Raw genomic sequence first — 16,894 nt, forward strand, 5'->3', positions numbered from 1 at the left:
TAATCATTGTATAAAATTTCTTTTAGATCAGGAGAATATCTGCATAATTGCTCTTATTTCGCATTGTGGTCACTGGATGCTGTTGTAAGTAGGACTTCTCCACATTACATCTTGGATATATTAGTACATGAGAGAAGTTTAAGTCGAGGAGTTCCTCCCTCATATCCACCTCCTGAGCAGTTTTTTAACCCAAGTACTTATAATTTTGGTATGTATTTATTTAACATTACTTTTTGAGAAAAATAATATGTAAGAGTATGTATATTTGTGCTGTGTGTAGTGTATTATCATTCATTTCTCTTTATTATTAACATGTATGGATAAGTTACGACGTTAACTTGATATATGTACACAAGAAATTTAATGATTGTATGTTTTATAGAAAAATTATCAGCATTTGAATTTGCTGTAAAACATTAACTGTTTCATATTAAGTGAAGTTGTGATAAGGTTTGGTGTCTTGTTAGGATTGAAATACATGGACAAATTATTTTAAAATTTATTGTATGTAGTAATACCATGCCTTGCCTAGTAATCTGTTCTTAGGATAAATTTTGTTGTACTAATACCATCCCAAATATAACATGTAAGTGGATTTTTAAAATCTTTTTTTCTTTTTTTTTCTAGATGCCACTTGTTTGTTAAACTCAGGAGTTGTTCATGTAACATGTACTGGCTTTCAGAAGGAGGTGAGTAAGAAATAACAATTTGGACAGAGTATTTCTTCCTGAGCTGAAGTCAGATCATGGATTTAAACTTTAGTGTTACTTATATAAACTACTCTTTGATCTTAAAAGTTAGCTTCTGCTGGGTATATGAGATAACAGCTAGTAGCATCAGTTACTGATGGCAACCTTCTAGGAAGAGGTATTAGGGTGTTTATAGCAGCTTTATATGGATGTTAGTTCCTGAACCCCAAGCAAAAGTCAGTCAGTACCTTACTTTCATCCACCCTCTTAATTCTCTTCCTTCTTAAAAAGCTTATGGGTAAATGAAGTAATGCAAAGAAGGTACCTAGCACAGTGGCACAGTGACCGGCTCAGGGTGGATGAAGACTCTATATTGAAAATACTTTTCAGGAAAACATGAAGTGGCATATCCTTAAAGTGGTAATCAGCTAGATATGGGTGAATGTCATATTTATACTTCATATCAGATCTCTTTCGCATTAGACCAAGAAGAATAAACTGCAAGTTTTTTCTTTTGTGTGTATTAAGTTTGTTAAGATCTGTTACCAAATCTGTCAGCTTTATAGAAGATAACAGGGTTACCTTCTATATAAGCAATTTAAAATACCATTATCAGGAGTAGCATCTGTGACTGACAGACACTGGTTACCTCTCTTCCTTGCAAGAAGTGCAGAAATGTGGTCTTCCACAGTTTTCAGTCACTGCCTTTTAGTTTTCTTCATGTTGTTAAGTGTAAAGTAGGGTAATGGGCTTATTAGTTATTCTTAAATTTGATTGCTTGAATTAATTATTGACTGATATCTTATTAATCAATCTGTTATAGACTTTGACTTTTTTAAAGAAATCAGGACCATCTCTCAATGAAGTTATTCCTGATGGTTATAATCGATGTCTTGTGGCTGGCCTTCTCTCACCAAGACTTATTGATATTCAACCTTCCAGTTTAAGTCAGGTGAGAGATTTTTAACTCTTGTTTCTTTTGGATCATGTCATTAGCTTTCTATCACAACAAAAATCTATTACATAATTTCTTAAAAAGTAAGTTAAGTAATGTAATTCCACCTTTGCGTGTCAGTAGCTGTGGTTCTTGGATTTGGCTTAAAATCCCCCAGGATCCCATAGGTATAACTTGACACCAGGTCTGTGGACTAGTGAAAAAAAGCTGACTTAAAACTCAGCATTCAAAAAACAAAGATCATGGCATCTGGTCCCATCACTATGTAGCAAATAGATAGGGAAACAATGAAAACAGTGAGCCTTTATTTCCTTGGGCTCCAAAATCACTGCAGATGGTGACTGCAGCCATTAATTTAAAAGACTCTTGCTCCTTGGAAGAAAAGCTGTGACCAGCCTAGACAGCATATTAAAAAGCAAAGACGTTATTTTACTGACAAAGGTCCATCTAGTCAAAGCTATGGTTTTTCCAGTAGTCATGTATGGATGTGAGAGTTGTACTATAAAGAAAGCTGAGCACCGAAGAATTGATGCTTTTGAACTGTAGTACTGAAAAAGACTCTTGAGAGTCCTTTGAACTGCAAGGAGATCCAACCAGTCCATCCTAAAGGAAATCAGTCCTGAATATTCATTAGAAGAACTGATGCTGAAGCTGAAGCTCCAATACTTTGGCCACCTGATGGGAAGAACTGGGTCATTTGAAAAGACCCTGATGCTGGGAAGGGTTGAAGGTGGCAGGAGAAGGGGACGACAGAGGATGAGATGGTTGGATGGCATCACCGACTCAACGGACATGAGTTTGCGTAAACACCGGGTGGTGGTGATGGACAGGGAAGCCTGGTGTGCTGAGTCCATGGGGTCACAAAGAGCTGGACACGACTGAGCGAGACTGAACTGAACTATAGGCTAGGACACATCATGGATGCACCAGGCATGTCATGAGTAGAGGTCATAGTTGTTTTAATAAGCCCTTGGTGTGATTTCTGATGGTTTGAGAACCACTGCTTTATAAAAACTGCTCTTATGAAAGCCTATTAGTGAAGATTCCAGGTTTCTGCAAAACACAAGACAGTTACAGGAGTCAGACTTAGTCACCGGAAGCCAGGCTTAATTTCCCAATAGATGCATAAATAAAAATATTATAAAATCCACACAGTTTTTAGAGTCACAATACATTTTACCAGTCAGGAGACATTTTTAAACAGTGTTGTCTGATGACAACTTATAATTCACATTTTAACTTCTTGGTATTTGCTGGAAGTAAACAAACCCCAGGTTGTTTTTCCTTGAGAAAGAGAAAATGTCTTAATAACTCTTTCCCCTCAAATAATATTTGAATTAAGTTATTTAAATAATTGCAGAATGTAGCGTAATGAATTGTTAGGGAAGGAACCTTTTAAATATCAGATGAATTGTGAATATTGCTGCTGACGATTTACACCTGCAGTTGGAATTAATACCTAATGTCATGAAAATAAGAGAAATAGTCAATCTATTATCAGGATTTTTTTTTCCTTTCTCCCCTCCTCCCTTTTGTACTACTGTACTGAGCAAATATTGACCATGTCGTCATGTTCAGTCAGCCCTCAGTACCCATGAGGGTTTGGTTCCTGGATGCCCATAGATACCAAAATTGAAGGATGCTCAATTAACTTATATAATAAGGCGTGGTATTTGCATATAACCTGTTCACACCTACCTATGTACTTTAAATCATCCCTAAAGTACTTAATACAACATACATGCATGTCAGTAGTTGCTGGCACATATCAAATTCAAGTTTTGTTTTTTTAGAACTTTCTGTAATTTCCACCCACCCCCAGATGTTTCCTGTCTGTAGTTGATGAGGAACTGACTGGATATCTAGGTCTGCGCACCCAGAGCCCATGCTCTGCAACAAGAGAAGCCAACTGCAATGAGAAACCCAAGTACCGCAACTAGAGTAGCTCCCACTCGTGGCGATTAGAGAAAAACCCACACAGCAACGAAGAACCCTGTAGCCAAATATAAATAAATAAGTTTTTTTAAATAAGAAAAAATTAGCTGTAATTCAACCATTCAGCCATGTTAGCCAAATAGCAGTATCTTTTTGTGATTATTTTGAATCTGGTGATCCAGTCCTTGGTTTCTTTCCACTTGCATAGATAAAACATGAATAATTTCTATTTAGAAAATTGAAGTATGTGGAGGCATGCAAATATTGGCATTTTGTTGACTTTTTTCATGTATCTTTTTAAAACCTATCCCTAAAATAGACCAAATTGAGCTGAATTGTTTAGTAATGGCTAGGTAGAGGTGAAACAAAAGAGGCAAGGAAGAGATTCCTTCAAAATGTTAGAGTGGTTACCATGGAGGATGGGAGGAGTGATTGCAAGTTTCTTTTGATTGGGTAGCAGGAGACAGGGCTTCTGGGAAATACTCTCAGTCTAGACTTGGACCAGTTTCTGCAGTGTCTAGTTGGTAATTAGTTGTTAGTTGTACGTATGGTATGTGGACTTTCTGATATGTGTACTTTCCTGTATCTCTTTATCCTGCCATATACAATAAAAAAAATGATAGCATGTATACATATATTTGTTTTCAGGGTTTGTTTTGTTAATTACATATTGATAGGCTTTACTTTTTCTCTAATTGGGTTGTTTATGGAAATTCTTTATAAAATATGTAGATATTTATCCTGTCATAAATCTTACAGATAGTACCCCTTTTGTTTACTCTTCACTGTTTCATGATATCTCTTACCACATTCAAAATAATATTTTTATAGTCAAATGCATTTTATAGCTCTGACTCTGGCTTAAAATTTAACATTTAACACCTTAATGTTTCTTTAAGGCTCTAACTCATTTTCTGTGTGTCAAATAAAAAAAAAGGTTCAGTTCTTTTTCCCCCAGATTATTAGTCTAGCTGTGTTATATCATTTGTGAAACAGGACCCAAAATATTTTTTTCTCATGCTACTAAAATAATGCCTTTATCTGATATTATATGTCTGTATCAACTGGGTTCTATTTCTGGGCTTTTATCTTATCTCATAAATCTAGTTATCTATTTCTATACCATTTTAATATATTGCTTTGATACTTGGAAATGCAACCTGGTTTTTTTTTTGTTTTTTTTTTATTTATTTTTTTATTATTATTATTATTTTTTCCAGTGGGTTTTGTCATACATTGATATGAATCAGCCATGGATTTACATGTATTCCCAATCCCGATCCCCCCTCCCACCTCCCTCTCCACCCGATTCCTCTGGGTCTTCCCAGTGCACCAGGCCCGAGCACTTGTCTCATGCATCCCACCTGGGCTGGTGATCTGTTTCACCATAGATAGTATACATGCTGTTCTTTTGGAATATCCCACCCTCACATTCTCCCACAAAGTTCAAAAGTCTGTTCTGTATTTCTGTGTCTCTTTTTCTGTTTTGCATATAGGGTTATCGTTATCACCTTTCTAAATTCCATATATATGTGTTAGTATGCTGTAATGTTCTTTATCTTTCTGGCTTACTTCACTCTGTATAATGGGCTCCAGCTTCATCCATCTCATTAGGACTGGTTCAAATGAATTCTTTTTAATGGCTGAGTAATATTCCATGGTGTATATGTACCACAGCTTCCTTATCCATTCATCTGCTGATGGGCATCTAGGTTGCTTCCATGTCCTGGCTATTATAAACAGTGCTGCGATGAACATTGGGGTGCACGTGTCTCTTTCAGATCTGGTTTCCTCAGTGTGTATGCCCAGAAGTGGGATTGCTGGGTCATATGGCAGTTCTATTTCCAGTTTTTTAAGAAATCTCCACACTGTTTTCCATAGCGGCTGTACTAGTTTGCATTCCCACCAACAGTGTAAGAGGGTTCCCTTTTCTCCACACCCTCTCCAGCATTTATTGCTTGTTTTTTAATCTGTAATTTTTAGAAATTCATTGGCACTTACTCTTTTTATTAATTATAAGATGGTTTTATCCAGTATTCCTGTTGGAATTCTTTTGAGAATTTTATTATATTCACATGTTAATTTGGGGGAGAGTTGGCATTTGTATCTTTCCATTTATTTAGGGTTTATTTTTACATCTGTCATAAGAGTTAATGGTTATTTTCTAGTGAGTTTCTATTTTTATCCCTAAATGTTTTATAGTATTTTTTATGAGTAGACCATTTTCCCCATATTCATTCAGAAATGGAGTTGATTTTTGTATATTCATTTGATGCTATTAATACTTGGCTAGATTAAAATCTCTTAGATTTTTAAGGCATGCAGTCATCAGCAAATATAGGCTTTCTGCACCCCTCCCGCCAGTTTATTACTTTATTTTCTCATGCCATTTGGTGGAACCTCTACAAATTATAGAAAAATAATGGCACTACCAGACATCCTTGTTTTGTCCTTGATTTTAATGTAAATTGTTCTATTGAATCTCCATTTAGAATCATGCTGTAGTTTTGGGGTATCTTTGTCATATTTTAGCTCTCTATTCCTTATCTATTTAACTCATCTATTTATTCCTGTGATTCCTTTTTAAAAAAATCTTTGTTGTAATGAATGAAATTCATAGATTCTTAAAGTGTAAAATAAATTGTAAATAAAGTGTAATGAAACAACTTTGTTGAGATTTAATTCCTATAATTCAGTTCAGTGGATAGAGTTGTGCAAGTGTCACAACTTTCAATTTCAGAATATTTTTATCACCTCTCTCCAAACCCCATACCAGTCAATTCCTTTTTCTCCTTTTTTCCAGTCTTTGGTGACCACTAATCTACCCTGTCTTTGTGGATTTATTTGCTCTAGACATATTGTGTGTGTGTCAGTCACTTCAGTTGTTTGTGTGTGCATGTTAGTTGCTCCAGTTGTGTCTGACTCTTTGCAACCCCATGGACTGTAGACTGCCAGGCTCTTCTGTCCGTGGGATTCTCCAGGCAAGAATATTGGAATGGGTTGCCACTGATGTTTTATATAAATAGAATCAAATAATATATGGCCTTTTGTGACTGACTGCTTTGACTTAGAACAATGTTTTCAAGATTTATCCATGTTGCAGCACATATCAGAACTTCATCCCATTTTATGGCTGTGTAATATTCCACTGTATGATATACTACATTTTATTTATCCATTCTTCAGTTTCAGGGCATTTTGGTTGTTTTCATTTTTTGGCTGTTAGAAATAATGCTTCGTATACAGTTTTTGTGTGGATGTTTGTTTTTCAGTTCTCTTGGGTGTATACCTAAGTGTGAAACTGCTGGGTCATATGATAACTTTATATTTAAGATTTTGAGTAACTACCAGACTGTTTTCCTAAGTGGCTGTCTCATTTTAACATTCCCGTTAGCAGTGTATGAGGATTTTCTACACCATCACCAGTGCTTGTTGTTTATTTGTGTATAGCCCTCCTGGGGAATCAAAATGATTTTTAATCCTTTAAAATTTTGTGTTGTGAACTGGAACTTGATACCTCTGTCTCTGATCACATATCCTTTCTTTTTTTTAAAAAAAAACATGGTTTAGGAAGAACAGTTAGAAGCTATATTGTCAGCAGCAATCCAGACAAGTTCTCTGGGACTTTTGACAGGGTGTATCAAAAGATGGATAACAGAAGGTAAGATTATGATTTTTAACAATTAAAAAATACATTGTAGTTTTAAAATTGTCAATTTACTGGTGGGGGGGTTCAGTTAACTTTATTTTGAGATGATTGTGGTTCACATGCAATTGTCTATTTCTATAATTTTATCATTTCAAAAGTGTTCATAAATGGAATCCGACAGTATGTAACCTTTTAGGGTTGACTCTTTATCACTCAAAAATTCTCTGGGGATTCAAGTTGTGTGTATTACTCTCTTTACAAACAAACACTTCACACACACGCATTGTTTTTCTTTTGACCATTTGATCAGAATAAAGTTGAAGGCATCGTGCTTCTTTATTCAAAGTATTTCAATATGTTTCCTTCTAAGAACAAGGATATTCACTTAACAAAACACTTTGGAGTTATAAAAATCAGGAAAATTAATATTGATACATGCCATTATCTAATCTACAGATTCTATTGGAATATCATTAATTGCCCCACTAATGTCCTTTGTAACATTTTTAGGGAGAGGGAGTTCAGAATCCCGTCCAGGATATATTTTGTATTTAGTTTTCATGTTGTTTTACTCGCTCATAATATTGTGTAATTCTTCTTAAGCATTTGTCTTTGAAGGCCCTATTATTTTGTAGCCTGCCTCTCAGGTTGTATTTGTTGGTATTTCCTCATGATTAGATTTAGATTTTACATTTTTCATAGCAGCATCACGTCAATTGACGCGCTCCCTCATGTGACGCCCTGAGCACAGATGTTAATATTGATGTTAACGTTGCTCACTTGGTTAGGGTGGTTTTTGTCAGGTTTCTTCACTGAAAAGTTTCTAGTTTTTTTTTTAATTAGTAACCATTCTTCATTTTTCCCTTCCATATTTACAAATAAGAACAACCAAATTCTGCTGCTAATTTACGCTTTGTTCTTGAATGGACATGGAATAAAGTGGTTCTCACAAAAGAGGAATTTGACAGACTATGTAAGTATTATATAAAAAACTAATTTTGGTTTATGTTTTGAGTACATAACAATAAATTTTTAATTATTTTGAAGTTGCGAACTCTGAAGAAGTCCCAGAAAGAAACTATTTCATTTTATATTAGAGTGACAAAATTATTTTTTTGATCAAGATTTTGCAACAGATTGTTTAAATTGGCAACATGTTAGGCATATTCACAGTAACAAGTTTCAGAATTATATCTTTTGATATAAAATGCACAAAAATGCATTTGTGAACTCAACCTTAAGCTTGAAATGAGAGGACAGCCAAGTCTACAATATATTATAGCAAGCATGCAGTTATATTAATTTCAGTGTCTCACTTTTCCAAAGACTGGAGGTGGAAGAAAGAGTTCTTATAAAATAATGATCACACAGCAACATAGCACTGATTTCTAGTGAATCTGAAGTTGAATCTATATCACTTTTGTCTGTGCTCACCTCATTCTGCATTTTTTACAAGTAGAATTTGTAGCTGTCCTTTCTATATTCCTTGAGGATATTTGTCATTTGAAGCTTGTCTTTTTAAATCTCATAATGTAGAGTGATTCTATGATTAAAGAAATTTGAGATATTTAGCATTTATTATTTTAATTAAGTCAAGATTTAGTGTGTCAAAACTAACCTTGTCTTTTATTCTTGAAAGGTACACCGTTATTTGATGGTTCATGTCGTTTCATTGATCCACAGACTATTCAGTCTCTCCAGCAGTGCCATTTACTTCTTAGCAATCTTAGTACAGTCTTAAGCTGTTTTGCAACTGAGGCCCACGACATCACTGAGAGAGGTGTGCTCCTTGTCTTATGTAAATGAATATTTCATTGACTTTTGCTTCTTGACTTTGGGACAGAATATATTTCCTATGCATTAGATGGATTATTGGGCAAAGAGGCCATTATTTCTCAAATGCTTGCCTTGTTTTTTCAAATGAAAAGCTACGAATGTTATAAGATGAACCATGAGTCCATGATTAAATAAGGTTGGGAAATTGGGGATTTAAGGATTGTTAAGGCAGTGTATTAGTGGTAGAACTTCAGATTTTTTAATTATATTTAAGTTTTTATGCATAGAGTTGGTCTTCATCATTTTTCTCCTCTGGTTTTCCATTGAAACAAAATAGCTAGTTTCATATAAAGGCCTGATTTGAACAGCCTGTATTAATGATACTGTACTAGCTTGTTTTAATGTATAAATCTGATTATTGAAATTAGCTAAATGGGAGCATAGCTAATATGGAAGCATATTTACTTAAAATGTCTATTTTAGTCAGTGAGTTAGTTTAGCATTTTGGAGATTATTTGTTCAAGCTAAATTTGTTTAAAAATACATGTATATTGTTTAAAATCACCAAGTAGTTACTGTTTTTGAAAACTGTAGAGTGCCTTGATTTTTCATTTGTGGTTGATAAATTGAAAACTAAACAACTGATTTCAATTCTTTACAGGTCTTACAGATTTAAGCAATAAGTATATGGTTACCCAGCTCATCTGTCAATATGCACAAGTGGTTCTTTGGTTCTCTAATTCTGGGCTTTTACCAGAGGGCTTAGGTAAAATATTTCCTTAATCTATATATATTAATGGAAACATTCTTAAATCTTTATAATTTTTTTGTTCTATTGTTGGGGTTTCCTTTCTTCTACCACCTCTCTTGTGTTTTCTTTTATTCTTACCTTCTTTTCTTGTTTTCTCTTTGTACCTTCAGTGCTTCACCCCATGCCTGATATACAGATGTTGCGTGCATGTTTATTGTGTTGAAAAAAAGAATATTTGGCAAAACATGGCTTCTGAAGATGGGTTCAGTGATATCACCAGCTAAAATTTAGATCCATAGAAGTATGAGTTTAAAATCTAATTTTTCCATCTTTTTCTCTTCAAGGTTCTTTTAATATGGTTATTAACCAATACTTTTTGCCATCAATTACTTACCCGTTTTGTCTAAAAATTCATGCTAATACCAGGAATTAGAGAATTTGACTTTTACTACATTTGTGTAGAACAAAAGCCTCCAACTTCTTGTATTTCCAGGATTCACAGACTTACAAGTGTTTCTGCCACTGTGCATAATTACTGTTGATCTTATTCTTTCATAATTCTCTTATGAAAAATTCTCAAATTTTTTATTTGAACAGATAGTGAATTTGCTTACTTTTAGATTATAATTTGTGCCTAAGGGAGTAAAATAATTTTCTAGAATAGTTTTTCCAGGGTCTTTAGCTGGCATCCTGTTATTACAAGACTTTCTTGAGACACTCAGTTTTCTCATTTATGCATCTGTTAATAAAGGGGTGTGCAGTGTTCTTTTATTACTTTAAGAAGCCTGCAATTTAAAGAACATTATAAAATTTGTAGTAAAATATCAATTATGTAACCTTAAGTTTATGGGGAGTGTTTTGGAAATATTACTAGCTTTTCTTCCAACTCTTATAAAACATCTAGATGATGCTGTGCAGTTGTCAAGGTTATGCTACAACTACCCCGTAATTCAGAATTACTACACCAGTCGTCGACAGAAGTGTGAGCGTTCATCAAGGTATAGTACATCCAGAGCCTTCAAAAACCATTTTAGAAGTTACCTGTATAAGAAATCAAAGCTTTCTCAGAATAGAATTCATTATGTTATAAAAAAAAAAGATTAAAGGGGTGGCATTCTCAGTAAAGTATATGAATTTGTCACCAGCATGACCTACTGTTTACATCTTTATTTTGGAATTTGAATATAGCTATTTATTATTTCTAAATCTGTTAACCACATGATTGATTTATTGGAGGAGATTCTATAAGTATACATTTTTTCCTGAGAATTCTTATTCAGAAGAAAACTTGACGCAACTGTTATTAAAGCCGAAAATATATCATGTTAGTTATTTTACGTTCTTTCCATTAACATTTGTATTTCAGCACTTCATTTTTTTCTTTATTGCCTTTATCTCTCTTTTCTTTAAGTATAAGCTCCCCCTTCCGCTTAAATACATATGTAGTTGGGTCCTTTGAAATAAAGATATAAAAGTAATAAAAGAAAAAAGAGTAATGTTTTACAGCCTTGATTCTACCTTGGAGTTATAAATAGCCTTCTTCCTCAAGTTGGAATGACAGAATTGTAGAGTGGCTTATAACATTTAGAGCAATTAGTCACAAACCTTGATTTCAGGTTTGTTGTCAGAATCACTTGGAAACCTGTACAAAGTTATGCATAGTTAGAGGATCCAGAATCTAATCTAGGATTAGATTAGAATAACTAATAACTAATCTAGGATAGTGAGCATGGACTTGGGAAATGTATAAGGTGTATTTAAAATTTTTAGATCTGTTATTTCCTAAGTGTATGACCTTGAGCAGGTTGGATAAACTTTCTAATCCTATTTGTCACAAATTATAAAGTCGATATAAAGTAAATGAAAAGATGAAATAAAATATATGCAAGGCACTTCTTTCAATGCCTTATTCAAGAAAATTTCATCCAATAAGTAGTAACTGCTACTGTTATTAATATTAGATGAGGAAACAGACAAGGTCAGTATCTGCTTACCACCCATGTGTGTTCAATAATATATAATATGTATTAGGAGGGAATTAATGAGGTTTAAAAACTAGTCCAGGTGATAAAACTGAAAGTAAAACTTTTTGACTTTGAACTACAGTATTACTTTCTCTATACTGAGATGTCATGCCCTTTGGTAATTTGCTTAAGATGGTAAAAAGTAAACAGCATTTTGCTGACTAGACCACTTTCTCCCCTGGAACCTGACCTTCACTAACCGACTTGGCTAATAACCAAACTTGAGGCTTCTTCAGGGTTTATCTGACTAACTTTATTTGATGTCCAGATTTCTCATGATGGGATCCTGTCCTCAAAGTTCTTCTGCCTTTGATAGTTGAGATTGTTACTTTTAAGAGTTTGGTGCTGGTTGTTCTGATAATAATAATTAGCACTAATGCTCAATATCCTTAATGTTGCCCTTATTGCAGAGGGAAGTGGAACCCTGATTGCTTGATGATTGATGGAATGATTTCTCAGTTAGGAGATCGAGTAGAGAAGTTGTGGAAACGGGATGAAGGAGGCACAGGAAAATATCCTCCTACTAGTCTACATGTAGGTTTGCAATAACAGGATATCATTTAGTCTCAAAAGTTGGGCTGGGAGAGGGAGGAATGCCTAATTGGATTTTTCATACCTGGCATGGGCTTGGGAAAAACAGGGAGCATAAATGAATGAATATGTAAAATGCACTAAATTTTTTTTTAATAGGCGTTACTTGACATATACCTACTAGACAACATTACTGAAGCAAGCAAGCATTCTGTTGTATCCTTTAAAATTTTATCAAGTAGTTCACATATTACCAAAATCATACAATGTCAGAGTAGTAGGACCCTTATGCATCTAATCCAATCTCAGTTTCACATTTGAATTTGTTTTAAAGAAAAGATTCTTAATCTAGGACCTGTTGGTTGGATTCAGATGGTCTGTTGTTAACCTTGAAACTATGCAAAATTTTTATGTTTATTTTTCTAGAGATACAGTTCTTGGCTTTCATCAGACTCAAATGTGTCCAAGACATTCCCGAAGTTAAAGACAGCTCTAGAACATTGCTAGCAAGTGGTCATTCTCTATGAGATTTTATGTGCTGAATGGGAATGCATTAATTAATGCATTAACTTAAATTACCTAGGCCTTATGGTCTCTTAAATAAGATTTTTGTACTAATGTCTATTTCTTAGTCAAAATGCATAGTTTTATTCATAATTTATAAAATAAATAATGTGTTTGGTTAAACTGCCAGGGTTTGCTGGATAACTGGAATTTCATCTTTGGCTTTGTTTCTTAAATTTGTTAATCTGCTAACTTCATGAAGAAAGTATGCTTTAGTTCATCTCGTGGTGCCTGTGTGCTAAGTTGCTTCAGTCGTGTGTGACCCTGTGAACTGTAGCCCACCAGGCTCCTCTGTCCATGGGGATTCTCTAGGCAAGAATACTGGAGTGGGCTGCCATTTCTTCCTCCAGGGGACAAAGTACCTTTGTGGTGGTACTTAATAGAGAATGAATGAAGTTGGTTGTGGGGTTGGCTGTACCCACATTTAATAAAACTGTCTTAAGCCTTTTTTTCTGATATCTTCTGTTGTTACCTATTGCAGATATATATGTAGGAGTTTTCCTTTTTGTTTATTGTCCTTAATCCTCTTTTTTTTTTTAAGACTATTTATTTGCTACTTGATATTATGTATTCCTTTCCAAACAAAACGGATACTTCCATTGAATCATTTCCAACTGCCTTTGCCATTTCTTGGGGCCAGGTTAAACTTATTCAAGGGTTTTGGCTAATAGATCATAATGACTATGAGGTAAGTCTGTATAGTTCATTTAGAATGTTAAGCTATTGTAAACTATTAGAATTTTAGGAAAAATACATTTAATATTAAAGATATGACACAGTCTACCTCCAGAGGTATTTTAAGGATTGAGTTTAATCAGTACCTTAACCAAGCACCATTTCAAGCAATAAGAATATACAAAGATAAAATAGTTTGGAACCCCAAGAGCCTAATTGTCTAAAGAATGAAACATACAAACAATTACCAGTAGTGCAAATATAGTGATTTTTATGTTACAGATATATTTGGTGTGTTGGGTGAACCAGAGAAGCCAGAATTTGACATTGATTTATGAAATTGGTGATGGAAAGATTTTATATACTCACTTGACAAGATCTCAAAAGTATGAGGCTTTTGATAAGGCTTTTACTTAAAATAAAATATACAGTAGATTAAAGTAGATATTTTCAGATATATTTAAACTGGTTTTATTTTAATTTGCGTAGGTTTAGTATATTGCCTTTTTTTTCCCAAAGTGCAAAGCATTATATTTAATTTACCAATTTTTATTGTCATTTTTGCAGAGTGGTTTGGATCTTCTGTTTCACCCAGCTACTGCAAAACCTGTGTCATGGCAACATTCAAAGATTATTGAAGCCTTCATGAGTCAGGGTGAGCACAGACAAGCCCTCAGATATATTCAGACAATGAAGCCAACAGTGTCCAGTGGTAGAGATGTTATCCTTCACCTCACTGTTTTGCTTTTTAATAGGTAAGTACCAATTTTGAAAGTATAGTCGAACTCTTGGCCATGTATTAATAAAATGGAACTGATGAAATAGAGTAATATATATTTTGATTTGGTTGCATTGCACAGTATTCTTCATCTTTCATCATTGAGAAGAAAGTAAAGCACCTTTTACCTAGAATAAGATGAATAAAAGAAGTAATGAGTAAAAGGGGAATTAGACTGAGGTTTAAAAATTATGTCGGTTTCTACCTGGCAGTATTGACAGTTTTCTACGTGGACAGTTGAGGTTTGATTATGCTGAGGAGCAGCCAGAAATAGAGAAAGAATGAAGTTTATGCTAAGTTGATAAATTATATTCTTTGACGGTATATTCCAGTGATGGTACTCTTGATATTTTTGTTAGTCTTGCTTGGGTGTTGCAGTTCTTTAATTTTGTTGTTGCATTATAGCAATACCCAGTTGCTATAATAATTATATTTGTCATGTATATACTAACTGACAATTAAATGGCATGATTGGAAATATAGTGGTCTGGTTATTGGGTTTTCTTAATACCTAAGTAGTTGGGAAACTTGTTTGGGACTGGAATTTCTTAGATTGTAACTATTTTTATTTAATTCATACTGGTTTTTTATTGAATCTTATTGGTTGAGTCATTTTATATTTTCTTTATATATTTAAAAATTGGCCACTTTATTCACCCCAGATTGTCATTTATGAATTACAGCTCTGAGGAGAGAGGATTGAATCTTTACATTTCAGACAGATCTGCAATTTAATAATAGACTTGTTAGACATTGAGACTTACATTGTCCTCAAAAGTAATGAACTGCTAAAATATTTGTTGAAATAATTTTGGTTAGCAAAAGTATTTGGCTTAGCTGAATAAATCAAGAATGAATATAAGAACAAAAAGTTAAAGAAGCTAAAGAACATAAATGTTTGATAAATGGGTTAAAGAGTTCTAGTACTTGATAATGTTTACAATAATGCAGCCTTTATATAATGTAGTTTCAAAATTGTATTTCTCAAGTACAGTAAAGTCTCGGTTATCTAGTCTCCAGAAAAATAGCATCATTAAGTGTCCTTTACAGGAAGTGCAAAAGTTAAAACAGGACCACTCAGAATGCCATTTGTGAGATAGCATGTTTTCAAATTCAGTAAATGTTTAAAATACTTACTGAGGTGTTTGGTTTTCTAGCTGTTGTGTGAATTTATATTAATAATGATACTGCTTATTAATTAATCTACATTTTAAAATGAGAACATTGGAATAATTACTGATTGTAACAGTTGACGGTCTTTAGACTCAGATAGATCTGAATTTATACCTGAACTCTGCTACATTCTGAAATATGATCAGAAGCAGTTAAATTGTCCTTTCTGAGCCCAGGTTTCCTCCTGGGTTAATAATGACCGCTTTGCAACATTTTGAGGTTTAGTTAAATGGCATGAGCACTATTACAGTTGCAAGTAGTAAATCATTAGTAAATGGTGATGAAAGTGAAGGTTGCTCAGTTGTGTCTGACTCTTTGCAACCTCATGGACTGTAGCCTGGCAGGCTCCTCTGTCCATGGAAGGGGCCTGAAGGACTCTCCAGGCAAGAATACTGGAGTGGGTAGCCTTTCCCTTCTCCAGGGGATCTTCCTAACCCACGGATCGAACCTCGGTCTCCCGCATTGCAGGTGGATTCTTTATGGTCTGAGCCGCCAGGGAAGGCCCAGTAAAGGCTGGTAGATGGAGCCTTCTTGAATTAACCATCATTGCATCATTTGTTTAACTTTCTGGCCTAACTCCTGCCTATATCCTCTACCACCTCTTCTTTATTAAGACCATATTTCTCTTTCTGTGAAACCTTTCTGCTGGTAGCTTTTCAGTTATATGAGCTTCCTTTATGGACATACCATCACAGTTATGGCAAATAGGTTTACCTAAAAGTAATCGTGATGCACAGTACACGATAGCCTCAAAGTAACAGTTTTGATTTTCAGCTCTTAACATCACATATTCGGTCTTGGTAAAATAGAAGTACAATAGAACTGGAAAACCTTTTTGTTGAGGCGTAATCATTATCTTTATTCTTTCCACTTTCTGTGGGTTTTATTCTGCCGTACTTTTTAACTCAAGTTGGTTTCTCATTTTCAACCTTTTATCTTTACTAACATAAAAATATAAATCTGAATGTTCTGCATATTACTTTGGCATCATCCCATAATTTTTATTATTTTTTTCTAAGTATTTTTAATTTTCATTTTGATTTTTTTATTTCCTTATTAATTACTTAGAACCTTTAATGTACAAATACGGGTTTAAAAAATTCTTTTCTCTCTTAATTGCACTGTGACTGAATAATATGATCTACACATGGACATCAGATGCCAACACCGAAATCAGATTGATTATATTCTTTGCAGCCAAAGATGGAGAAGCTCTATACAGTCAGCAAAACCAAGACTGGGAGCCGACTGTGGCTCAGATCATGAACTCCTTATTCATTGCCAAATTCAGACTTAAATTGAACAAAGGAGGGGAGACCACTAGATCATTCAGGTATGACCTAAATCAAATCCCCTTATTATTATACAGTGGAAGTGACAAATAGATTTAAGGG

General features: G+C 34.2%; 1 protein-coding gene across 3 annotated transcripts in view; it reads left to right on the forward strand.

Annotated features, from left to right (window-relative positions):
* AHCTF1 (AT-hook containing transcription factor 1) overlaps positions 1-16,894 on the forward strand; it is an 83,839-nt gene that overhangs the window by 31,800 nt on the left and 35,145 nt on the right. For all 3 annotated transcript variants that reach the window (XM_043924722.1, XM_043924721.1, XM_043924719.1), the window contains exons 10-21: positions 27-208; positions 628-689; positions 1,513-1,641; positions 7,150-7,240; positions 8,112-8,201; positions 8,868-9,008; positions 9,666-9,770; positions 10,660-10,753; positions 12,190-12,313; positions 12,470-12,526; positions 13,416-13,562; positions 14,117-14,304. In XM_043924722.1, the coding sequence (XP_043780657.1) occupies positions 27-208; positions 628-689; positions 1,513-1,641; positions 7,150-7,240; positions 8,112-8,201; positions 8,868-9,008; positions 9,666-9,770; positions 10,660-10,753; positions 12,190-12,313; positions 12,470-12,526; positions 13,416-13,562; positions 14,117-14,304 (1,410 nt within the window). The remainder of the gene's footprint in view (positions 1-26; positions 209-627; positions 690-1,512; positions 1,642-7,149; positions 7,241-8,111; positions 8,202-8,867; positions 9,009-9,665; positions 9,771-10,659; positions 10,754-12,189; positions 12,314-12,469; positions 12,527-13,415; positions 13,563-14,116; positions 14,305-16,894) is intronic.

The sequence above is a fragment of the Cervus elaphus genome, chromosome 14, assembly GCF_910594005.1.
Source record: "Cervus elaphus chromosome 14, mCerEla1.1, whole genome shotgun sequence".
Classification (NCBI taxonomy): domain Eukaryota; kingdom Metazoa; phylum Chordata; class Mammalia; order Artiodactyla; family Cervidae; genus Cervus; species Cervus elaphus.